The 25,357-nt window shown below is 48.2% G+C and overlaps 1 protein-coding gene across 2 annotated transcripts; it reads right to left on the reverse strand.

The window, feature by feature from the left end:
* Positions 1-4,763: 4,763 nt before the first annotated feature.
* LOC144147317 (uncharacterized) lies at positions 4,764-25,162 on the reverse strand. Of its 2 annotated transcripts, none has more exons than XM_077679434.1 (6): positions 25,057-25,162; positions 24,692-24,756; positions 19,450-19,795; positions 16,447-16,654; positions 13,238-13,364; positions 4,764-6,453 (listed from the first exon to the last, which is right to left on the reverse strand). In XM_077679434.1, the coding sequence occupies exons 2-6, from the start codon at positions 24,752-24,754 to the stop codon at positions 6,142-6,144; spliced, it is 1,056 nt and encodes a 351-aa protein (XP_077535560.1). In that variant the 5' UTR covers positions 24,755-24,756; positions 25,057-25,162; the 3' UTR covers positions 4,764-6,141. The 2 variants fall into 2 exon arrangements, with proteins under 2 accessions (XP_077535560.1, XP_077535559.1); XM_077679433.1 differs by having other exon boundaries at positions 4,764-6,456; positions 25,057-25,157.
* Between the last annotated feature and the right edge of the window lie 195 nt (positions 25,163-25,357).

Genomic DNA, 25,357 nt, shown 5'->3' on the forward strand with positions numbered 1-25,357 from the left:
CTGATACTGTAGCCAGAACTGAATCTGAACCATTAATTTTGTAGCACACTTAAAAGCGGATCCGAAACTCAACCTTACTTTTGAGTTCGCCGAAACAGAACCGAACTTGTCTTTAAGCTGGCATTAAACTCAAACCAGCACTGCAGTTTCTTTTAGCACTCCTAACAGGAACTCAACTCCAAAAATAACATTTCCTGATTGGAGGCGAAATGGTCTGCTGTTTTGTTTAAAAGTGGCAGAGGAACCTCAGGCCACGTGCTGTCAAATAAGCGCCATCAATGCCAGTTCTCTCATTGCTCTATCATGCAGCATACCATGTCACCGCTTATGCTCCCCCCCTTCAAACTAGTAAATCATGATATAAACGCTCTATTCTCACTTTGCGCATGGGAGAAGGGATGTGTCCCATTGCAATATTCATTGTTGGGTTTTAACGCACCAACGCAACGCAGGTGATAAAGCGCTCTGTAGTGGAGGGCCCGGATTAATTTTGACCACCTGGGGATCTTTAAAGTGCGCCGAAATCTCGAACACACGGGCGTTCTTGCTTTTCGCCTCCATCAGAAAAGTGGCTGCCTGGGCTGGGAAACAAACGCGTGACCTCGTGCTCAGCAGTGCGACGCCTTAGTCACTCAGCCACTGCGGCGGGTTCCATTGCAATATTGCAAGCGTGTGTGTGGCCAGTACTGTTTGCACTTCAAAGCTGCACAATGGTAATACCACACTCGGCGTAGTGTGCAAATGGTGTCAAATGTTGACTTCACCGTTCCCGCAGATAGTGTGCGAAGGCCATTGCAAAACAAAACAATCAGAGAGACGCTCAATAATGCTTTCCAAGCTCTACGAGTCCTCATGCAAGAAAAGCTGTTTCGTGCAAAACTGCCCAATCCATATTGTGGGTTTGCACTTGAACCGTCCATGTTGTGGCCAACAAAGATCGGGGTCAGGACAACCTAACTGCAGTATTTTGATTTCACTGATTATGAGGTTTAATGCGCCAACGCTACATAAGTGATGAGGCGCACCGTAGTGGAGGGCTCCAGATTAATTTCGACCGCCTAGGGATTTTTAACGTACGCCGAAATCTTGAACATACCGGCGTTTTTGCTTTTTGCCTCAATCAGAAAAGAGGCCGCGGCGGCGGGGAATCGAACTCGCGTCCTTGGGCTCAGCAGCACAACTGCAGTTTTTTAGATGTGCTGCTTAGAGCATCTCTTGTCGGCGGCCCTGTCCTTCCTGCGTGCGTCCGTTGTTGTGGTCCGCAGCCACTCTCCCCCTCTCCTCTCCGATAGCGAACACTCTCTCGCGAGGGGCATTGGATTGGATTCGATTGGATTGGATTAAAGTGGATTGTGTTGCATCATAGCCGCGGCACTTTCTCTCACCGCGGTCTCCTCTCCTTCGGGCACGCTGCGCATATAACCGGTGTGCCGCTCTCCGGCGGCCTTTCGGTCGACGGTTGCTCTCCGCTTGCGCTTGAACCCCCCTCAGTGTCGCATCACACCAGGGTTCGCACGAGGGGAGGTGGGCGTAATTTTTTAAATGCAGAGCATTTCTTAGCCTCGCCTCTTCCTGCGTCGGACGGCGCCCACAGCTCCGCGTCCACAGCAGGTGCGGCTCTCCTCCTTCCCTTCTCTCTCTCAACAGCAGCTGGCGCGCGCATGCGTCGTAGTCAGCCCGTTCGCTCCGTCGCGGTCTCGGCGTAACAGGTGCGTGATAGCAGCGCGGTGGGGCGTGGAAGGGCGCGCGCTGCTTGCGCATGCGCGCTCTCCCCCCCGTACTGCTCTCCCTCTACTGCGCGCGCTGCCGTCACGGCGAATACTGTGCAATCAACCTCGTCAGCAACGTCTACGCCAATTGTACCTCCCACGCCGCTGCGACAATTGCCGACAGCGGCGTCGACACCACTCTCTACACCAAGACCTACAAAGTCGGCCACGGGGTTACCGTCCTCGCGATCTACCTGGCGCCCAACCTCCCCCGAACGACGGTTACCGAGTGCGTCGATCGTGCGGTAAACAGCGTGTACGAGCGCTTGGGAAGAGAGAAGTCCGAGTCGTCCGTTCCCCTCGTGCTCGTCGGAGACTTTAACGTCGACCTGCGCAAGGACGACTGGTTGATCGAGTACATGACCGCCAACCACGGACTCTACTGTGTCTCAAACAACAACAGCACGCAACCCACCACCATCCACGGCAGTTGCATCGACCTCGTCTTCGCGAGTTGTACCAACGCACAAACGCTGCTCAAAGACCACTTGACGGTCCACTTCAGCGACCATAAAGCAGTCCTTCTCTCCGTACAATATAACGACGGAACCGACCAATAATAATAATAAATGACGCATTCAGCCCTATATACACTCTCATCTCGCTCTCCTCTCTCTACCACAAAACAACACCTACGCAACTACGACCCAAGTGCCCACCCTAACGCGACTTTGCGCGGAGTTAACGACCCCCAATGCTCTGAATTTACTCGTGTTCCCCTCGCGGGAAGGCGCGGGAATTTTTTTAGTATCTGCCTACACTGGTTTTCAAATGTGAGCGTCACTCATGCATTACTTAACTTAGTTGGCGGAAATAAAAATTGTGTTCGCCAGAGAAGTGTCCCCAGAATGTGCCACCGTAACTCCAAAGGCTCCATTGGCCTAATTGCATGCCCATTCAGGTGGATAAGTGACGATGACAGCTGCAATCAGAAGCTCACGATTGCTTAATAATTTCCATGTGGCTGTGAACGGAATGAGTGTGGCAGCACAATGTCCTGAATGGGCATTCGATTACGTCGCGTTAGGCGCAACGTTATTCAGTACCCACGGCTTGACGTGCAACAACACAGCCATACGCACTCTGGTGGACATTCCGTTCCCACATAGGTACAAAGTCGGCAATTCTGGGAGAGTTTTTTTTGCAGGTTGTTTTTGTTGCATCAGGCTTTTCTGAATGAAATGAAATTGAAAAAAGCCTGGTTAGGTTCAGTCACGTTTCGTTAGGTTAGGCTTGGAATAGTTTTGCTTCGATTAGGTTTATATTTGCTTAGGTGATGTTACGTTACGTTAAAGCAGCCTTTTTAAGTAGGTGATGCGACACAACGTCCTGCAGACAGACTCTCCTGGAGGGGGGAGGGAGGGAAGGAAAACATTTATATTTTTTTTGTGCTTAGGTGGCACTACACCGGGGTCTTGTGCCGGTGTGCGACAGTTCCAGACAGGGGTGGTACCCTCGGCCCAGGGCTCCAATGGCCTCTGCTGCTTTGTGTGCCCGCTGAATCGGACTGATCTGGCCTTCGCAGCAGCCCCTGGCCACCAGTGGCTCCCGTTGTTCCGCATTAGGATTTCTGATTTTGGGGACAGCTGTTGTGCTGGGGCATTCCCATGTGGTGTGGTAGAGGGTGGGTTTTTCTTGATGGCACAATGGGTATGCGTCCGCATATCGAGTCGGACAAATTTTACTTAGCACGTCCAGGTTTGGGAACGTGCCTGCCTGCAGCTGTCTCCACTCGGTGGCTGCTGGCCTCGTCAGGGATGTGTGTGGCGGAGGGTACCTTTTTCTGATACTCCTGTAGTATGCCAATCACGCCAAGTGTTCTGGGGGGACTGGCAAGGGTTCTTCAAAGTCGGAATCATCGGGTGCTCGGTTGGTAGTACAGCCCCGAGCAACCCTGTCCGACTCTATCGCCAAGCACGCTGGGGCCCACAGGATCCTGCGTTCAATCTTAAGTGGATGCTCAGGGTAGGTGGCGCACCCAGCGCCATCTACCAATTCTTTTGGAAAAACTCCTGTCTATGAGGCACGCCATGCATGGCCTAGGAATATAATTGGGGTTTCGGAGCGAACGGCCAGGGTTGGAGCCAGAGTAACGGGTATATTTTTATCTAAGGCCATCGATATTTTTTCTCTCTAGAATGTCTTCTTAGATCAGTTGTGCAAATTCCATCCAAAAAATAGAAGAGTTGTGCTATGGTTTGGGTCGGCTTAAGGGCTCTGCATGGCTCACTAATGTTCTGAAGTGCCGGCTAGCTCACACCTCCCTGGGAACGAAATATTGCGCGACAGCAGCCTTTGGAAGCTCGTAGCTAGTCTACCGATTGTAACTTAACCGCGACATGCCACGCACAACCAGCAACGACAGCAGCAGTGAAAAGCTCATATACGACTCGTGATTCCCATTGGCAGCGATGTTAATGTACCTGTCCATGCATTACCTTCCACAAGTTGTGAATTGGAGCTCACAAATTTGCATAACTTAGGTGTTCCCAAAGCGCTTATGCCCTGGTAGGCAACAAAATCCACAAGTCACAATCCTAAGTTTTTCCCCCACCTACCAAGGGTTCAATGAGTCCCTGAGCGTCAATTACATTTTAAGTACGCGGTTCTCTGTCATCCAGCCTTGTCTACTCTCCACAAGTTGCATCTCCAATTACACCCGTAGCATCTGCACCTCGACGACACCTCCAATCCTTTTTTTGCATTTGGTTTGATTTACACTTTCTAATCCTGTTCATGAACTGTTATGCTACTTGGTTTTGCCGAGCAGGTACTGAAAAGCAACAGAATGAAGCCGCACAAACCCTTATTAATAACTTCGGGCGACACCCAGATGCCGTGCAACAAACCTTGCCTAGAAAAGTGTTAAAGTAAGATGTTTCCCTGAAGGTTCTTAAATGGTCAGCGACTACATCGGCTAGACTTAGGCAGTAGGCATTGCAGGTCACTGCAGTGTGTGGTGTTCAGGTTCAACAAAACAGGAATGCACAAATCGATAGTTTCTTTAAACAACACGAAAAAAAAAAAAGTTTTATTGCGCTTTTCAGCGAACAGAGACAAAAGCAAACATGGGAATGAGAACTGTTGTGATGTGCATGTTGTGCAATGTTCTATTTACAGTCGTAAAGAGTGACAACGTTTCGAGTAGTGGTTGCTTGACCAGAATGACGCTCGTGCCAATACATGGCATGGGAGGCCATTACAATTTACAGGAGGCAAACGCTTATACAACAGCAACACGACACTGCTTGACCACTTCCTTTCAAACAGTGTCCAAAAAAAAAAAAACCCTTCGTTTTCAAGGATACTCATCTTTCTAAAGACAACCTGCCTTCAACTTATAAATCAGAAAGAAAAAGGAACCCTTCCGAAATCTTTGGATAAGGAAAACCTGAGCACTTGCAGTATGAGAAATACCAAGTATTTTTGCAACAGTACTCACACAGGTAAACAGACAGTCAGAACTTCAAAAGCTCACAGGCCAAACAAAAATCGGTAAGTTGTTACCTCAAACTCCATTCTTTTTTTTTTTCTAACTCCACAAGACAAACGGGTGCTTTCAGCAATGGTGTTACAAACAGCACTTGCATCTGTGTTTCACACTCATTGACATCACTTCATCATCACACAATGAGTGGTAGATTCCAGCCAATCTTGCATATCGAATACTGTAGGCCTTGCCATCACAAAAGTGAGAATTCCGGCTGTTTTTTCAGCAAGTGTCGGCACCAAAACCTGTCACCGCACTTCACTTAAAACCAAAACACTGGTTACACGAGCAAGTTTCTCTCGGCGAGCCTGCGTTTGAGTTGCCAAACCTTACTGTACAGAAAGAAAATTATCAACAGCACACAGTGCCGCTTTGCCTAGCAAAGCAGCCCGCTGAAAAAAAAAACTGAGCTAAAACTAAAATGTCTCCCCCAAAGTCTTGTCCCGCACGCTCTCACACAGCAAACTGAAGACCAACGTCTCGTTTGCTTCGACTCCCCACCAAACGTTTGATGACATCTTGCTCGGCCAGGAGGCAGCAACGTATCCACAGAGACTACAGCAATTTTGCTCACAAGTCAATCAGCGCAACCAAGAGCACTGCCTCTCACTCCATCGACACAGCCCTGCACCGAGCCCGGAACAGGATCAGAGCCAAAATGACTCCCTAAGCACGCGAGAACTTTACAAAACAATTAGGACGCATAGTTCCCACCTCCTTTCACCACCTAGAGGAGGAAAGAAGTCGAGGCTCTCCCCTCGCACACACACGAATGACCACGTCAGAGAAAGAACCCCGTCCTGAAGTCAAGTCCCTGCCCAGAACAGGCTCTGGGTCCACATGATTTCACTGCTGCAAACGCCGCCCCCTTCCACACCCCCTTCACTTGGGGTGGAGGCTGGCGGCCTGCTGCTGGTAGTAGGCGGCCACCTGGGAGCTGTAGCCGAGGCCGACGCCCCGGTGCGTGTGGGTGGAGACGCGGGCCGCCTCGTACTGCTGGTCCAGGTCGTGGAAGAGCTTCTCCTGCTGCTTGAGGAGCGGGTTGGCGGCGGGGTCCGGCTTGTCCGTGGGCGGCGGCGGGTCCCCCCGGATGCCCATCAGCTTGCGGAACTTGGCCGTCACCTTGCCGTCCTGGTCCTCGGCAAAGGTCATGCGCTCCCACACCTTGGCGCACGTCGAGCTCGGCTGCTGCTGCTGCTGCACACAGAGAGGGGGGGGGAGGGAGAGAGGATTAACACGTCTCTCGACTAACGCAAAGGATGTGAGCTGGAACACGTCAGCAGGATCTACTCCGAAGAGCAAAACGGTCAGGTGGATCACAATCCCTGAACTGATTTCTCAACTAACGCAAAGGATATTAGCTAGAACATGTCATCAGGATCTACTCTGAAGAGCGAAATGATCAGTTGGATCATGATCCCTGAACTGAACGCCAAAAAAATCAATGTTACAGCTACCTGCCTTGTCTACCCAAAGTAATATTCCACTCTGAAGAGGTTTACAGTCTCCTCATTGACACGCTGTTCTGCTGGTTTGCGATAGCTGCTGAGCCTGACATATTCAGTACAAGTGTACAGCATGGCGCACACGACTCCAAGTTTGAAACATGGCATGTGTGTCTGATCAGCACCTGTGAAGGGAACCCTCAGACTGATTCCACTAATGTCATACACTTCTCAGCTACTGCTACACACAACAGCAGGCAACTATACTTGGGTACAACTTAGGAGCTGCAACGGAAGTTGCCACTCTGCCTCATCACCACAGCCGGATGTTACTCCGCACGGCGCAAGTAGCGCGTTACTAGAAATGTTTTGAACATGGCACGAGCCAGTTCCATGATTTTTCGGACTTAATATGTTTATAAACTACTGCAGCGATGACAAACAATGTGACAAAAGGCAGGCGATAGTATGCATTCACAGCAATCTCCTTTGAAAATGTGTATGCCCGTTGACATCCAGTTCGTCACTTAGGCGGAGTGATACCGTACATGACCTATTGCTGCTCTTAACTTATGTAAAAGTAAAACACAAGGAATTGCGACACTGCCTGAATGTGGAAGCTACAAAGTGAAAATTAATTCAGATTACATTGTTTTTTTTTAATAAGGGGAGGGGGGTCTTTGGGCAATTTTTTTTATTTTTAGTGCCAGCTTGATGAAAATTGGCAGGCTTGAGCAGTTTTTTATGCTGATTTCAAATATGTAATTGGTTTTAACATAGCAGAATTTGTTGAAGAAATACAGTGATTTGAAATGAATTTATTGAGGCATTTCTTACGGGGGTTTAGAGCTATTTCGCTTTATCAAGCTCAAAGATGAATTATATGGACATAATGCCAAAGGTCCACTCTGCCAGGCTATGCTATTTTTATTCATTTCAAAAGCTTTCGCAAAGTATGAAAGAAGTGAACATTTTATACAAATTATTTCGTCATTACTCAATTTTGCTTATAGGTGAACAGCGTCAGGGTGATAAAAATAGCATAGCCTGCTAGATCAATTCAATACGGATACAATGATACCAGCCTTGTCATCCTAGTGCAAGAGCAACATGACAAAACCCCCCGTAAGGCGGAGCACGGTCTCGCAAAAAACGAAACTGAGAAAAATGCATTTGAAGTTTCCGATCATGGTAACTTTTGTTACAGCACAGCTACAATAACAAAAATGGCATCACTGTGTAGCTCAGTTCTTCATGAAGAAAAGCACACTAAGTATGTGCCTGTACCACAAAAATAAGCGTAAAACATTCAGCGTAAAGCCTAGCATAATCTCTGAAAACGGTTGAGAAAAAAGTAAATTTTCTACTAATTCTTGACAACCTCGGCCGACTGGGCCTTGGGAAACGGGTATACAACTACGTAAGTAACTTCCTATGCGAACGCACAGCTACTCTAGCTGTAGGGGGACTCCAATCAGATGTGATCAAGCTTGGGAGCAGGGGAACTCCACAGGGTTCAGTCCTTTCCCCGTTTCTTTTCAACGTAGCCATGATGGGGATTCCCGAAATACAGCAAAAGATCGATGGTCTCCAACACAGCCCTTATGCGGACGATGTCACGCTTTGGGTCAGCGGAGGCAGTGACGGGCAAATTCAGGACATCTTGCAACAAGGCATTGAGGCGGTGGAGCGGTACGTAAGTCCCAGGGGCCTCAGTTGCTCCTCGCAAAAGTCAGAATTGTTGCTCTACAGGCCCACTAGTAGGGGTAGACGTACCGACCCGAACACCCCGGTTGTGAATATTTTCGCAAATGGAACGCAGCCCATCCCCACAGTGTCCAGTATACGGGTTCTCGGTCTCCGAATACAGGCCAATGGACACAACTCGGAAACCGTCCTCGCGCTCCAAAAAAGCGTGCGTCAGACTACCCGACTCATATCGCGAATCGCTAACCGGCATCACGGTATGAAGGAGCACAACCTTGTTCGATTAGTTGAAGCCTTCGTCCTCAGTAGGATAACCTACGTCACCCCTTTTCTACACCTCAAAAAGGACGAAGAACTCAAAATTGACGCCCTTATTAGACGGGCCTACAAGCAGGCCCTCGGCATCCCGATCACTGCTCCGACCGAACGTTTCGAGGCGCTGGGGCTTCACAATACCCTTAGCGAACTAATAGAGGCTCAACGGCTGGCTCAACGGGAACGGCTTAGCCACAGCCAGACGGGTCGGAATATTCTCGGCTCCCTGGGCATCAACCACCTGCGAACAGGCACTCACAAGATACCCTTGGCTCCCGAAGTGCGCGATCAAATTCACATCCCACCGTTCCCTAAAAATATGCACCCGGTTCACAATCAGGAACGCAGGCAGGCAAGGGCGAAAGCCCTGCACAAACGATTCGGAAATTCGGAGGACGTGCTGTACGTGGACGCGGCCGACTATCCGGGTCGCAATGCTATGGCAATTGCAATAGTCAATCACCAGGGCAATTCCATCAGCTCCGGGTCGGTCCGCACGAGCGAGCCGGAGGTGGGCGAAGAGGCGGCCATTGCCCTGGCAATGACGGCATCCGCAAAAACCAAATACGTGGTGAGCGACTCAAAGTCTGCTATTATAAATTACGCAAGGGGGCGCATCTCCCCAGAGGCATCTGCAATTCTAAGGATTGGGCTAAACAAAATTCAGCGTTCGGGCAAGATATGTCTAATATGGGCACCTGCACACTCTGGCCTGGCTGGGAATGAATGCGCGCACGACGCCGCTCGAGGATTTTCTGACCGAGCTGGTGACGACAATAACGCTCGTTCACTTCGCTGTTCGGGTAGGGATCGCCTTGTGTCCTACAGGGACATAACTAATCATTACAGGCTAGAGCGGACCCGCTTCCCCCGGCTCATCCTACCCTCAGAAAATGGCAATCCGTGGCTTGGAGACTTCTACAAACCAACTCGTATCCCAGCCCGGTTGTGTACAGTCACTGTTGCCCTGGGCAATATTCTGACAAGTGCCACCGGTGTAAGGACAGGGCAGACTTAGCCCACATGCTGTGGGCTTGTCCACAGGCGACAACGTTAGGTCGCAACATCGCTACTGTAGAGCAATGGGAGACCGCATTGCTCAGCTCCGACCCAGCTGATCAAGTCTGGGCCATTCAGCTGGCCGAAGACGCTGCTAGAGCCCAAGGGCTCTTGGCCGACGTCTAGGACTACTGGCTGTTATGCATTAAAGTTTTCACTCACTCACTCACTCTACTAATAAACTTCAGAAACCAGATTTACTATTTCCCAGTTTATTCCAGTGCCTCTGAAAACTACATACAAGCCCACTCATCACATACTGCAGTCTCTTCTGCTACCTGTAATGCTAAAGCACAGCAGCCAATGAAAAAGTGACATTATTCCGTTATGCTTTTCAAAACTAAAGCAAAGACGTAGGTGAATTGCAATTTTCTAATCAACGCTAGGGCTGTACAAATAGCATCACCTGCTATAGCAATTCAATACGGATGCAATGATACCAGTCTTATCATCATAGCTCAACTGCAAGATAAAAAAACACGCCGTAAGGGGGAGAGGGATCCCTCAAAACTAAAAACTGCAGGGCTGTAGCTGGATATTGCAATTTTGTGATCAACACTAGGGTTGTACAAATAGCATCACCTGCTAGAGCAATTCAATACGAATGCAATGATACCAGTCTTATCATCATAGCTCAACTGCAAGATAAAATAGAGCCCGTAAGGGAGAGAGGGATATCTCAAAACAAAAAAACTGCACGGCCGTAGCTGGATATTGCAATTTTGTGATCAATACTAGGGTTGTACAAATACCATCACCTGCTAGAGCAATTCAATACGAATGCAATGATTATCACGAATTTATCACGTCCAAGTCCACGAAGACAAATTCCGTGCCACTTTCCGAGCTTTCGCTCGCTGGTTCTCTGTCTAAAAGTTTGAACTTGCGCTCAATCGCCGACTGCGACGCCAAACGCTTCTTCACATCCTCCGCATGTTTAGCACGCCCGGCAGATTCACCAGCGGCGTAATACACGGTGTCGATGCGGTCCTGATTGGCACTCGAGGAGCCGGAAGACGGTTCGCTGACGCCTGAAGCACTGCAACTTGCCATGGCCGGAGATTCCGAAAATCTGTCTCAGACGCAACAGGCGATGTCGTCCCCATGTTCCACGCGCGTTTCTGCTGCTTCCCGCACGCTTGACGCGTAATTTTTTTGATGCGAACATCTCCCGGTATTGTAGCACGAAAAAGAACATGTTGCACCAAATTACAGCAGCAGAGAGAAAAAGACACGATGAGATAAACTACCGTGGAGGCGAACGCGAGGAAAGAAAAACAAAAATACAAACTCAAAAGGCGCCGGGTTCGCCGCGCCGCCCAATCAGAGACGCAATACGAGGGGCTCGTCTCTCGCGCGCGCGCGCGGTCTGGCCTATCAGGGACTCGTAAGTGACCTTTCGAAAAACGGCGAGAGCGAAGGCCCTTGCCATGCTATGCCATTTTGAGATATCGCAAAATACGCACAAAAAAACGACCTTTAAAACGCGTCCAAGATGGCTGCCGCCAGTCGTCTCCTTCGCGCATGGCGCGCGTGCGAAGTTCAAGCATTTCTTTCTCGATTTTCGACAATTTGGGGTCGCCGTCATATTTACAAAGTTGATTTTTGGACCCTTTTCGATCGAATTCAGCAGTGAAACTTTTAGCTTCTTGAAGTTACAAAGGCTTAAAAAATTTATTTTTCTCAAAACACGTTTTTTCGCGATTTTTGGCCATTCTAACCTGCGTCCCCCCTTAACTCTTTCGCTACCGCGCCTATCAAAATCGATCAATTTGATCGATACTTTTGGGAGCGCCTTTTCATAACGTTCCAGGCGTTTCTCGAACAAGTAAATCTGTTCCGGAGTTAGATCAGAAAATGGCCTTTCAAAATCAGTTTTGTTTTCATTTTTGCAACGGAAACGTGATTTTTGACACGCTTTTGAATCACCTGGGTGTGAAAAAGGGGTGTGGTCATCGCGCGTTACGGCTACCAACGAAGAATGCGTGCAACTCGTAATTGCTCTGCACCGGTGCTTGTTTTTTGCTATCAGGGCCTGAATGGGGAACTAGCAAACGATTTGCAATCGTCAGGTTCGCGCTCTGACAGTAATAATCCCAGAAATCGGCTGAAAATGTCAAGCAGTGCCTGTTTGCAAAGCTACTTTATGACTTTAGGCAGTTTTATTGCCTTTGCGCACGTTGTTCTAAGTACTGTGGTAGTTCTACTTACCCCAGGACCATTCGCAAACAGTTTACAACAGTTTCGGTTTCGTTCCTGCATCGCGAAATTCATATTTAGCGCTACTACGCAGTTACCCAACTTCAAAGCTACCTGCCATGGTGCCTGAAGCGTTCGCGACTGATCCTCGAACAAAGCACGGCGCTCCTGATTTCCCCCACCCCAACCCGATTTCTGCGATAAGAACTTCAGATGCAAGTCAAAAGGTCACACCCAGTCGCCAGATATCTGTTCCACCGAGGGCAGCGCTTCAAACCGGCCTTACACTGCCAGCTGTTCGCCTTCCAGTTTTGTTTCCATGCGAGGGTATATCCGGGTGTCTAATGTTGCTGCTTAGTTGAACTGTCTATTCGGACGAAGTCTCTGGTTTTTGTACTGTTTTTGAAAAATGTTAGGTGGCGCTGCATCAGAGGAGGCTCGTTGTGCTGATCTTTTTCAGTGCGCAACTGCTACTCGACCAAAGACCGCAGGGCACGATTCTAGCTCATCGTACCTCATTTTTGCGAGCAAGGCTACAATTGCGAGTAAGAAGATGATAATAAAGCTCAGCTTTATGTTTTCAGAGATAACTGACCGTGAACGACAACAAGCATCAGCCACGGCGTTCAGTTTTCAACTTCATGCATGTTTTTTTCGCATCGCTTGCTATTCCCAAATATTGTGCTCGCTGTAAATGCAAAGTCAGCCATTGACAAGATGTTTTTACGTTATGTGGGGGCAAATTGGTGCCTCCGATACCGTCAAACCGCCAAATTTATTCCAGGGAACCACCCGAAATTGCACAATTTGAATTAGAGGTTGGGCTTCACCGCATGACAGGAGCACCGTGCGTGCTAACATTTTTTTTTTATACCTGACAAACTGTTCCGCACAAGTCGACATTTTTTCTAGGGCGTGTTTTTGAAATGTTTTCCTACAAAATGTATATTCTAATTTTTTTCTACTACCGGTGGTTTGATATACACAACTCCTTTATTATCAATTTTTTCGACAACTTGACAAAAATTTTGGTTTTGATATTTTTTTAACAACTATGATTTATAAAAACCTTTAAAAAAGTGGTATTCGTATTGGAAATGCCGTTAAATAATCTGCATTTTGTGCTCCTGCAATCGGTGCCTAACCAATTTTTTAGCAGGAAAAAAAATGTTTTCTTGGACCCCTAAAATTAGTCAATTTTCCGGCGGTAGCGAAAGAGTTATATTGAGTAGAGTAAATAGACCCCCGCTCACCTTGTCGGCTGGGGCCTCAGGGGGGGTGCTTCCCGTCCCCTCGGCCTGCGGCTTCTTCCAGAGCAGCTTGCGCTTCTGCATCTGCTCAGAGTACTTCAGCGCGTTCACCTGCGTCGGGTTGTAGTAGCTGCACGGAGAAGAGACAGCACCGCTTGAGAATGCAGCCACACACACACTTCCCGTCCACACTGCTCAAACCAGTCACTTGGCACCGGATAACCTGCAGGGTACCTTTGTTAAACATTTTCGCAGTTTAACACACGACTACTCGTAACTCTCCCAACCCTCTCCCAACATTCCATTCCCGTACCCCAGGTGTTTTGTGCCAGACTTCTTCAATATATACCCATTGCGAAACTCCACTTTGGAACCTAGGCGGTTCGAGCAATCTATGTGTAATGGCAGAGCACATAGGGGTCAAAAACTGATTCGTGCTAACATTTACTTCACATACAACACAACTTGATAAAACAAGAAGTTTCCTTTTCAAATTTGGAAACAGTCGTTTCTCCACTACCACTTACGCCAAACAGCCACAAGAACTTGAGTGTGCTCAGTTTTCTGCAGACAGATGGCAGGCTAGTCGACCCGCCCTGTCTGCCCTCAGAGAGGGAGCCAACACTGGACTTGGTTTCTGGCATGCCTATAAGGAGTTTCACAACTCGCGATATTGAGCAACTGTTTCAGTGCAACATCAACTCTTCCTCTTAGCAAAGCCCCAGTTGAAAATGTTTGTGCTACAACACTGTCCAAGAACACTGTATGATAAAGTTAAAATAAAATGGACCACAAAAGGGGTAGGACAAGGATACACAAGTAGACGGGACACTATCAAACCAGCCAGTGTGTCAACAAGCAGGCCCATCAGCACAACTTCCCGCACACTTCACAGAGTGACTGCCTGCCTGCGGTGGTGGGCCCCAGAAGAGGAACTGTGGCGCGTGAACTTTCGGAGGCTCCTCACACAAAAAAGGAGGGGCACAGATCGTGTCAGTCAAACGTCAAGTGTAGCGTGTTCGTGGGAGAGCGAGTTGAGGCTATCGTGGCATAACTAGAACATGTAGCAGGTTTTTCAGATATTGCACTGTACCGGCACTTACACGCCATTGCATTTTTTTTTCCTTCAAAGTGAACTAGTCAGTAGCTAGCGCTCGTCCCGTCTACTTGTGTTTCCTCTTTCCCACCCTTTTATCTTGGCTACAAATCAACCGGCTTGCCAAAGCATTCTGCAACACATGATGCATGATGCTTGAACTGCACCCATCACTTGTCAGAGCAAGCATGAAGGCAAGCCAGGTTACCTCATTCGGAAGATAAACCCTTTCAGCCCTGGAATCCTTGTTTCGTGCAAAAATTGTTTATCTGCATGTTTTCGTACCGTTTTAGACCTCGGAAGAGTAGAAACAGAAAATTGAGCTGATATTGCAAGTGTATTACTTACGAAGTTACAGACATGACAAATAATTAAGTCATTAAACAATTAAAATTTTCCTTAGAGTAGAAACAAAATTTTCTTGCTTCCCTGCAGGCTACGGCATCCTCGGCCTTCAGGAAAAAAATAAGGCTAGTAGTGCAAGCAACTACCGATTTATGGACATTTTGACAAACCAGGATTTTCAACTTCTTTACCCGCGCCATCGTTGCACCCAGAGTCCACTGGAGCTGCTTCTTTTTCACGGCTTCCAGCCACGCAAAAACGCAACACTGCTGATGTCTACAGTGGAAACCCGATAATACAACTTTCAAGGGACTGCGCGAAAGTGCCATGTGAATGGGGTAGTGTATGATCAGGGTATGGGTAAATGCAAGCCTAGCAGACGCTCTTGTGCGACAAGTTGGCTAGAAACTTATTCAAGCTGCTATATTTAGGGCATTCTCGCTTAATTTGTGAACCCTTAGCTAGAATACCAACTTCCTAAAAGTAAGGAACGGCTATTTTGTGCCCCCTTCTCCTTTGCGGCATCTGCGCTTGTCCGCCAGCCTTGCGCGTGCGATGTAAGCTGGGAAGGCCGACACACCTGAGCGAATTGAGGGGAAAAAGCGAGGGAGTGGAACTGTTAAGGTCAAGCCAAACGGACCACAGTACGAGGCGGGATTTGGAAAAAACGTAAGAAAAGCAACGAACGGAGCAACATGGCTTTCAAAGACACTGATAAGCAGAGATCAGGCGGCATGAACGGTACAAGCCAGAAAGAAAGGACCGCGGGGCAATGCAGAGGTTGAAACAACGCGTTGGGGAAGAGAGAGCACCGTGAGAAGAACAAATGCAAATTGAGCATGTGAGGAAAGCGAGTTTTCGGTCATTGCCGTGGGGTTGCAGCGTATGCGTTTCCACGTTTGTCGGCTTGATGGGAGCTTCAAATTCACGGTCCGCCATCCACTTAGACTTCTCGTGATTGGCGCATTGCCGCTCTGCTGCTGCACGGGGTCGTCAAAAGGTTAATGGGGAACTCCCGCCCACCAGTACATGCCTGCTTGCTTGCACCGGTTCAGCAAGTGGTCAGGCTGGCCTGCGGTCCTTTCCACATCAAGCAGCGTCAAACAGGGGTTAAGATTAAAGAAAAGTGGGGCCGAGGCGGCGAAGTGGAGTTAGAGGTGGGAAAAAGCTGGCTTATCCCCACCAGCGTCTGTCGCATGAAGTGGACTGCATGCACCCGAGCAATTTATAATGGAGGTTTTTAATGCACTGTTGATTTGATTGATCGTAGGGTTTAACGCGTCGATGCTACACAGGCAATGAGGCGTGCCGTCGGCTCCGAATTAATTTTGACCACCTGGGGACCTTTAATATGCGCCAAAATCTTGAACACACAGGCGTTTTTGCTTTTCGCCTCCATCAGAAAAGCGGCCGCCGTGGCCAGGAATCTAACCCCTGTCCTCAGGCCATAGCCACAGAGCCACCCACTGCGGCGGGTTTTTTCAGTGCGCTATTTCTACGGGGAGTTCGCCGGGACCCCAGCGATCTGTCGCACAAAGCGGGTTATCGTAAAACCGGGCGAAAATGTATCGGGGTTCCACTGTATTGCCAGAGACATCCTTAAATTCTTCCACAGAAAACTATCACTTTTAGTTTTGTGCTTCACTTCACTTTTAGTTTTTAGCCTTCAGGATATTTTGTGTTGTGTTGTCCACTGACGACAGCAGGGCCGAAAGGGTTCAAGAAGGTGTGCACAAACACCACCCCTCGAGCGAAAGGAGGAGGCCCCCACCTGGGCAGTGCGCCAGTGATGGTCAGTGGAGGTGGGGCGCTCAGCGCTTCCACGGGCATCAGTCCCGAGCGAATGGCCGCCGCCCGGGCCGCCGCCAGGGCAGCTGACACTCCGGCAGGGGGCATTGCAGAGGCCACAGACATCGGTGTCACAGAACTGGCCACACTCGTGAGTAGCGTTGGCGAAGGGACAGCTGCCGCCGTGGGAGCTGGGCAGAGATGGGGAAAAAAAAAGCAGCGAGTTCAGTGCTTAGTACATCACTAGGAGTGGGAAAGTGGCATAGCAGCTGCACCTGCGATTCCTACCATTCCATCAACCAACTGTGCAGCCCTCAGTCATTGCAGTGGTGCTTGCTTCCCAGTACATGCCACAGAACTGGGCCTCGATAGCACAAGTGTCTGGTTCAGGCATCAACCCCTCCCACTACAAAAACTTTGTGCATCACACCCTGCAAGCCCTGCTTACCTTCAACATTACACCAGGTTTCAGCAGAGGGACACTTCAAAATTATTTCTCCCATCCCTCACCCCACTTGTAGACAAAATCTCCACTTGGCCTTTTGCAAGCCACCATCCGTCCACACAGCCGGTAACAGAGGGACAAGTTCATAACTACACATGCCTCACCTGCAGTCTATTCCTCAGAACATGTCACCAGGAAATTTTAGCTATTTTTCTAGCTCATAAATACATTTTAACAGCAATGCCCTTTAAGCTGGTGGTTGGGCCGTCAAATGTGCACAGGAAAACCTTGCCAAGCACATAACCACACCTTTGCCTCACCGCGCTCGAGTGGGACTCGTGTCGCCACCTGTTGAGGGGGTGATGCAACTGGTACAAGCACCACTTTGGAAAGGCGTAGCGGGATGGCTCGCTCTATTGCTTGCTGTGACGAGTGGTGCAGTTTTGATGGTGCAAAGAGAAGAATGGATGCCAGAATGAAAGAAGCCGAAAGGCTGCGAAGAGGTAACGTCAATCCACCTCTTAATTAGCGTCCCACATGCCAAACCACACAAGCCGAACGGCGGCCACCAAATGAGTTCAAAAAATTTGAGCAAACGCTCATCCCACTGCGCCCTCTGCTACTCCTGGAGCTTCACTACAAAGCTTACATTTTACATACTTTAAAGGAGCCATGAAGACAAAGTTTATTAGAAAGACTGCTTAATCCCGAGAACAATGATACCAATATCATCGCTATCTTCAAATAAATAACGGAGATATTAAAGAAAACGTGTGAAGCAGTCAGCGACCCCCTGGCCAATTTCCTGCAACTTTTCTATGACGTCACGGAACCTTGTTTGTGCGATTGGCGGCCGCCTAACTGACCTGTCGCGACGACACATGACTGGACATCTGTAATGGGGCCTCTAGTTGCATTTGACCGCATCACTTTAATGCTAACACACTAAAAAGTATGTTTTATTTTTGGCCCGTATGACGTCCTTCTTGCTCATAACACATCACTGTGGCACAAAATTTGACCGTTTTGAAATACTTTTTTTCTTCGTTAAAAAAAAAAAACACATCTTTTGGGGCTGTAATGGAGCTGAGTGAGATACCGAATCCTAGTTCTTTCAAATTACACGAAGTTGTATTTTCTCTTCATGGCTCCTTTAATGACCGACTGTTCACTGCTCTTTGGGGGGCTAACAACAACACCACGCAGAAAACCTTACCGAGTCCTGAAGCACAACCACGCAGAAAATGTGGCCGTCTCTCCAAGCATAAACTTCGCCACACCAAGAATATTCTAGGCGGGGCCACCAATTTCACTGTTTGCCCAGTCTTTGCACTGCTAGTGCAAAGCTGCCCCATCATCATCATCATCATAATCACCACCACCGCTCAGGTCCACTGCAGGACGAAGGTCTCTCCCACTGACGTCCAACCGCTCCTGTCCCGCACTGCTCAAGTCCACACAGTTTGCCCCCGAATTTCTCCATTTCATCCCTCCATCCGGTTAATGGCCTTCCCCTTCTTCAAGACCCATCTCTTGGTGTCCCCTCTGTTACCGTAATTGTTCACCGCTTCTCCGTTTGTCTCACTACATGGTCAGCCCAAGTCCATTTCTTTTTCTTTATTTGAACTGTGATCCTCTACTCTAGCTCGTCTGCTGATCCAGGTAGCTGGTTTCCTGCCCCTGAGTGTTAGTCCTAACATCATTCGTTCCATGGCCCATTGAGCCGACCCAAGTTTGCTTTCTAGTTTAGTAAGGTGCCAAGTTTCAGTTCCATATGTTATCACCATCAGCACGCACTGGTAGATTTTTCTTCTGAGCGGCAGGGGTAGCTTACTTTTCATTATTTCGGAGTGCTTACCGAGTGCTCCCCAACCCATACCTATTCTGCGCCAAATTTCTCTCTCATGGTTGGGGTCAGCACTAACCACCTGTCCGAGGTAGTTCTATTCTTTTACTTCGTTTCGTTTCTTAAGCTAAAAAGGGCGTTTTTGGCATGCTTATTCCTCATTACTTTAGAATTAGTCGTAGTTTTTATAGTATGACGGCCATGCTTTCCGACTAAGTTCTCCAAGCATTGTTCGGATATGTTCTGAAGTCTCACTCAGCAAGACTATGTTGTCCGCAAACCTCAAATGGCACAAGTATTCCCCGCTTATCCTTAATCTATTTATTTTCCCAGTCGAGCTTTCAAAATACCCCCTCCAGACATGCTGTGAATAGTTTTGGAGAAATGGTATCTTGCTGTCTTACGCCCCTTCGGATCGGAAATTTATTGCTTTGCTTGAGGACAGTTATCCTGCCCGTGCATTTCTTTGTATGGTCCAGTAAGAAAGCATCATCCAAACTCATACCAAATACGGTACACTGGGACCAGCTTTCACACTGAACCTGCTGCAATAACACCACAACCAGGAACGCATAAATGGAGCAGCTTCAGACTGATCCCACATCGCAGCTCAAGATGAAACAACTGTGGTTAACGTGCAATAGCCAGAATCTGAACGGGGCAACCAATCCGCATTCAATGTGACCAACACCCACCTGCCACTTGCACTGATCCGGCGGCCATCGATGCAGCCCGAGTGGCCGCAGCCTCAGACGCTCCGGCAAAAGCTTTCCTCTGGGCCGGTGCCCGGTCTTCATCCCGGCTTTGGCTTCCGCTCCGGCTCCGGCTCCTCCTGTGGCTCCGCGAACGGGAATGGCTGCGATCCCGGCGAGACGAGCGCTCCCGGCTGCGACTGCGGTTGTGCCGGCGGTGGGACCGCGAGCTCTTCTTGCTGCGGGAGCCGCCACGGTCCCGGCTGCGGCTCCTCGACCGGCTGCGGCTGTCCGAGTGGCTTCGGTGGCTCCTGCCCTTCCGGCTGCCACGCCTCGAGTTGTCAGTGTCCTGGGAAAGAGAGGCATCTAACATGGGGATAAAGGCAGGCGTGTGTCACTATGGGTACCACGGCCAACAGTTTCGGTGGGCGCACGGACTGTCTAGCACAAGGGAGCGTCCTAGGCCCCCCACCCTCCCCCCTCTCTTTCACCCCCAAATAAAATGAAGACTCCCACATCCCCGACGGGTAAGGCAGTGCAACCAAGAGGCATTATGACTGGAAAGACGGCTCGAGTGGTGCGGTGCACATTCAGCCAGTAAAACGAAAGGCTTAGGTGGACATAAACCTGTGGTGTGGCACAAAGGAGCTGAATTCAAATCATCGCTCGATTCCAACTGGCCAGAAAAAAAATGAAGGCTCCATTGCAGAAAAGATGCAGTGGAATTCTGCTTTGACAAAATGTGCGACGTCACTTGTCGAAGGAAAAAATTGTGGTTAGCATCCCCGGACACATTCCTTGATTGCCTCAGCTATGCCACATGGACGCCTCCCAAGGTTCACACTCCCACCTTACAGGTTCCACACTAGCTCTTCTCCACACTTTTAATCTAATGCCTCTTTTTAGACCACGGTTTGCAACTGTTGAAGCAAAGGCTGCAGAACTAGGATACGTGCGTCTTTTCACTGTTGCTATCGAGAATGCCAGCAAATCAGCCGATATGCCTCTACAAGGATTGCTCTCCAATAGGTTTCACATCTACGTCATCCGTAGACAAAACTTGCAACAGCGATGCACTTTAAAGGGCACTGCTCCCTGCACAGTGGTAGCCCTCATCCACTCGCATGCAGAAACCTGTGCAAATATACGGACTTGTAGCTGTCCCCACCTTCATCGCTGTTCAGTGGGGTTTGGTACATATGTTCTGATCTCGTGCAACTACCTACCCTCCCAGTGATTGATACCTCATACTCAAAACCACATTTTTTTGGTGCCATCATTTAAGCAGTTCATACCTTTTTTACCTTTTTTTTGGTACCCATAGCTTAGAAGACAAGCAGGTCAGCCAGGTATGCAAGCAGCTGTTAATCGAGCTCGAATGGTCAACGGTGGCTACCACAGCTGGGAGACAAAGTTCGACGAACTCTTTACAGGCACCACGAGCCCCATGCCCGCCACCGCTTCCACGAGAAATGGCGGCCACACAACGACGATGCGTCCCCGGCACAGAGCCAAGTCACTGTTACAAACCGATTTCCCCAGCTGCCGTCTCCCTTGGATTGCAGCTGTGACGCCTTCACTAGAAAAGCCTCACTCCAAGTGCCCACACAATGGCATCCCCCGTGTTTAATTGAAGTTTCTTTTGAGCACACACTTAACGACCGAGGCCAGATTTCACGGCACTGCGGTTACAGCTTGTGTGGATCCGCTGTTTCTCCGTCCTTCTCAACGGCAAACAAAAAGAGATTACGATTTTCCGGCTTTCGAATAGCATGAAGCATCATGCTATAAAGTTTAGCTCTTTAGATCCCACTACGTCGACTTTACACGACACGAATGCCATCTCATTTAAGAGTCGTATTGCATAAAGACTAATCATGCAAGTGCAACTAACTGCACATCTTCCAAATCCCCATTTCAGGCCAACTGTAACAATTGCGCAAAAGTATTTTACTGAAGCTCTACCCTTGCCAAAACTTTTTACTATGGAAGGCTACATATATTAGGGTGAAGCAACAGAGATGGGTGTGTTGTAGAGCATTGGTGCATTTAGTAAAACAATGTTTGGGCGTGGTTTTCAACAAGCACGCATGGCTTTTAAAGTGGCCTGATTTAGTACCTGTCCTTGTCTAGCGAAACTGTGTGCTACTGTTAGTAATTAATCACGTGGTGCCCTCAAAATTGATGTTGAAACACTTACATAACAGTTGGGAAGTGAAAGCACCTGTATGCCTGTGCTCCACTGTTATTTCAAACCCACAGAGACAAACATCACGGACTCAAACGACGAACTTCAAATGGCGTGCTCCACCACAATTGCAAGCGTGGTTGAAAAATTTTAGCATTCATTTGCCATGTTGGAGTTGTGCTACTGCAATCATTGTTCAGTTTTACACTAAAGAACAACATTCAAATCCTGACAATTTTTTTTACAATTAAACCATCAAACACCCTTAAAGAAATTGCCTGGAAGCGTAATTTGACATTTCTTTTTTTTTTCTGCAAACTACAGATCCATTTTACAAGTTCCCACTTTGGCTGCACTCTATTGCTGTTTAGTTCCGACGGCCATCTGCACGCATGTACTCACATCACACCCAAGTTGTACCCGTGTCACACGTACACGTAAAAAGACATTAAGTGTTTAAGGCCTTAAGATATTGAATGACAGAATTTGGGTGGGCCGTGCTACACGCGAAAGTGCAAAGGCATTAAATGTGTTATGCATGATGGTGATAATGACAAAAAAATTCACTCATATTTTAGAAAATGTAGAGAAAAACATCTTACAAGGGTTAAAAATGTTTACTCTGAAAGAAAACACTATGAGGAATAGTGTTTTCTAAAAAATAGTGTGAGCCATTTCTAAAAGCGGCTTCAGCGGCTGCCGTCGTCTGCCAGCGGTAGCGATGTTTTGCCTTTTGCCGCTGTCTTAGTGAACATCTTCAGAAATTCGCAACCAAGAGTGCACAAAAAATCATTTCGAAGTTCAGCTACCTTTCTGTGTCAACACTATGGTGCTGAGAGTTTCGTTGGTTTCAATTGGCGCCCATCGCGCTCAAGAGTAGGCAGATTTAAGGCGTTTGTGAAGGCGAATGAGTTGTGCAGAACTCCTTAAACCAACATGACATTAGAGCAAATGGCATTAGATTTTTGCGTGTAGCAGGGAATTAATGGCATTAAAACTTACGGCATTAAGCACTTAATGTCATTTTTTGTGAACGTGCGGCACAGGTATTAGGGAGCAAACGCAGTATTGCTCGCAATGGTCTTATTTGAGATGGGAAACCATTAATCTGAACATGCAGTGATATCAGTACATCCCACTGGACAATACTTTGCCCAACGTAAATCCTTTCAGCATGCTCTCGCTTCGTGACCCCCCCGCCCCTCCTAAGTTGCTGCGTATGCATACTAATTTGAATAGAGGCATGAATGTGACGACAAAGGTAGATGGTAAGATAAAAGGCTACAAAGAAGGATATGAAGAGTACTGGTTACCATGAGTGGCGCTACGTACCTTCGCCCCTCTAGGCTCGAAGATGTCAGCCGCCTGTGGTCGACAGTATGACGGTGCCAATCTCAAGATGTTTCTTGGGTAGCAATGGTCATACAAGACGTGTTAATACCCCGGGAAATAAAACATCACGACGGATATCTCTTTTTTTTAACTTCGTTCTCAAAACATTTCTGCGGGCAAAAACCAACTCCACACTCTAAGCGGGAGACCGTTGCACAAACGCACGCCATGGCGTGTTGTTTAAAGGAGCCATGAAGAGAAAACAAAAGTTTGTTTTATTCGAAAGATTAGGTGTTTCATAGTACCCCAAGCGCTTTCCCGGAAGCAAATGATGCTTTATTCACTGAGAAATAAGGCAATTTAAGCCAAAATTTTAAATCTCCCGCTAAAATTGCACATTTGGTGACGTGAGCAATGGTGTCACACGGGCCGGTCCATGAAACAGATACTTAGTATGTCGACTCCATATAGCACCCACACGCGGGAGTCGACCGAGACGGCGGCCATTTTAAAAATGCTAGTAAAACCTAGTGCACCCGCAGCCCTAGTCATGGAATCGCCTGATCCGGAGAACAAAACTCTCGCCGAGGAGCTCGGGCTTGCATTTAACAACCTCACACCACTTGAACGCTCAACGCTTCTAAGTGCACGAGCGGCAAGAGTTGTGGGATACGCGGTGGACGGGAAAGCGACCATTCCGCGATAGCCACAACAGACGAACGCCCTGCCGTCGGCACCGCTGCCTCGTCAGCGCCGTCGCCACGGACGAATACAGACTGGTACGTATGTGCCGTATTTTTATTACGGTTAATAATAGTTCAACTTCAGTAGCAGTATCGCTTATGCCAGTTGGCCGGTGTCGTGTATGGAAAGCCGTTCGCGCGAGCTCTCTGCTTCGACCAGAAAGATACGAGCGTCAATGCGCGGTGTTTACGGCATTTTTCCTCCAAGGTCAGAGCGCCTCGAACCCGAAAATTCGTCTGCGCGACGGCGAGATGTCGAGCTCGGCCAGGCGGTTGTTTCGTACGCATTGGCGCACACGCTTGTGTGTTCGTTCGGAACTTCAACCGTTTACTCCACCGTTCTTTGTCATAAAAAGAATGTGCAGTATGTTTCACGGGCATTTAGCTCGCTATGCAAACTGTAAGCCCTGCCTAACATGCGTTTGCTTTTGCCGGCCTCCGCCAATCGCAGAGCTTAGCCCATGTGACGGCATAGGTTCTGTTGCGGGAAATGAGCTGGTGGGTCGCATGACCATTCCCGTTTTTCCTAATTATGTAGCTTATTTGAGCGAAGTTTGCGTTATAAGTGGTGTCGTTATGGTTCTAACGAGACAATCTTTCGAATGAACCAAACTTGTGTTTTCTCTTCATGGCTCCTTTAAACAGCTATTCACAGCAATATCGCGACGAAAAAAAATCTGGCAGGCCGCGCCTTTGCTAGGACTGCTTGCGCCTTAAAACACTCGGCAGTCGTACAATAGTTTCAGAGCTCCTGCTCTCTATTTTTTTTTTTTTTTTACTTAAATGAAAGCGAAAACGCGCGGTCAACAACAAGCAAAACAAACACGACGCTTTCAAAATAGCCGAGACGCGGCGGCGCCTGAACTTCGGGGGTAAACTAAAACCAAGTCCTTCGAAGAAGTGCATGTAACATGAGAAAAACAGGCAGAGAAAGGCAGGCAGAAATCAAAAGAGATGGAGTTCCGTGAGGAGAGAGGCCTACCGTCCTGTTGTAGGAGCTGGGTGGCGACGATCGGTCCGACTTCGAAGGAGAGTTGCGCGTCATTGCTGGAAAGAAAAAGAGAAATAACAAAGAATTAACTTCGTAGCGGACAAACGCACGAAGCCTTTCGCAAGATGCAATAAGAGAAAACGCGAGAGAAGCAAGCAGTACTAAAAAATATTGACCTAACAGAGAGCGTAGTGAAAACAGCCCGGAACAGATTAGGCTTAACACTTCCTATGTAATCGCCTTTACACTCGTAGTGAGACTGTTAACAATAAGCATAGCAACAAAAACGAGCACCAGTGCCCTAATATGCGCCTAAAGACACCAACGAAATAGTTTCACGGAAGCCGAATTCTTACCGTTAGCGATTCTCAGTGCACCTCGAAGAACAGCCTGAAACCTGCGCCAGCGATACTTGCGAGAACGCGAAGATAAAGAACAAAGCAAGCGACGACGCTCCAAAGAGCCCTCTTTTGTCATATTAAATAAATAAAGATATTCTAAAATTTGAAATTACTTAAGATAGAGATTAATTTTATTCGTTATTGAAATATGTATCTTTTTATGTATTTTAACAAAAATCGTTTACTTCTTATGTCTCTTCCTAAAAACCAGACGGCGCTCAGAGCGTCAGCGCTGTCCAACGCCTTTCTTTTTGTT

The sequence above is a fragment of the Haemaphysalis longicornis genome, unplaced genomic scaffold (genome assembly GCF_048455015.1).
Source record: "Haemaphysalis longicornis isolate Haplotype H1 unplaced genomic scaffold, Haemaphysalis longicornis Haplotype H1 scaffold_7, whole genome shotgun sequence".
Classification (NCBI taxonomy): domain Eukaryota; kingdom Metazoa; phylum Arthropoda; class Arachnida; order Ixodida; family Ixodidae; genus Haemaphysalis; species Haemaphysalis longicornis.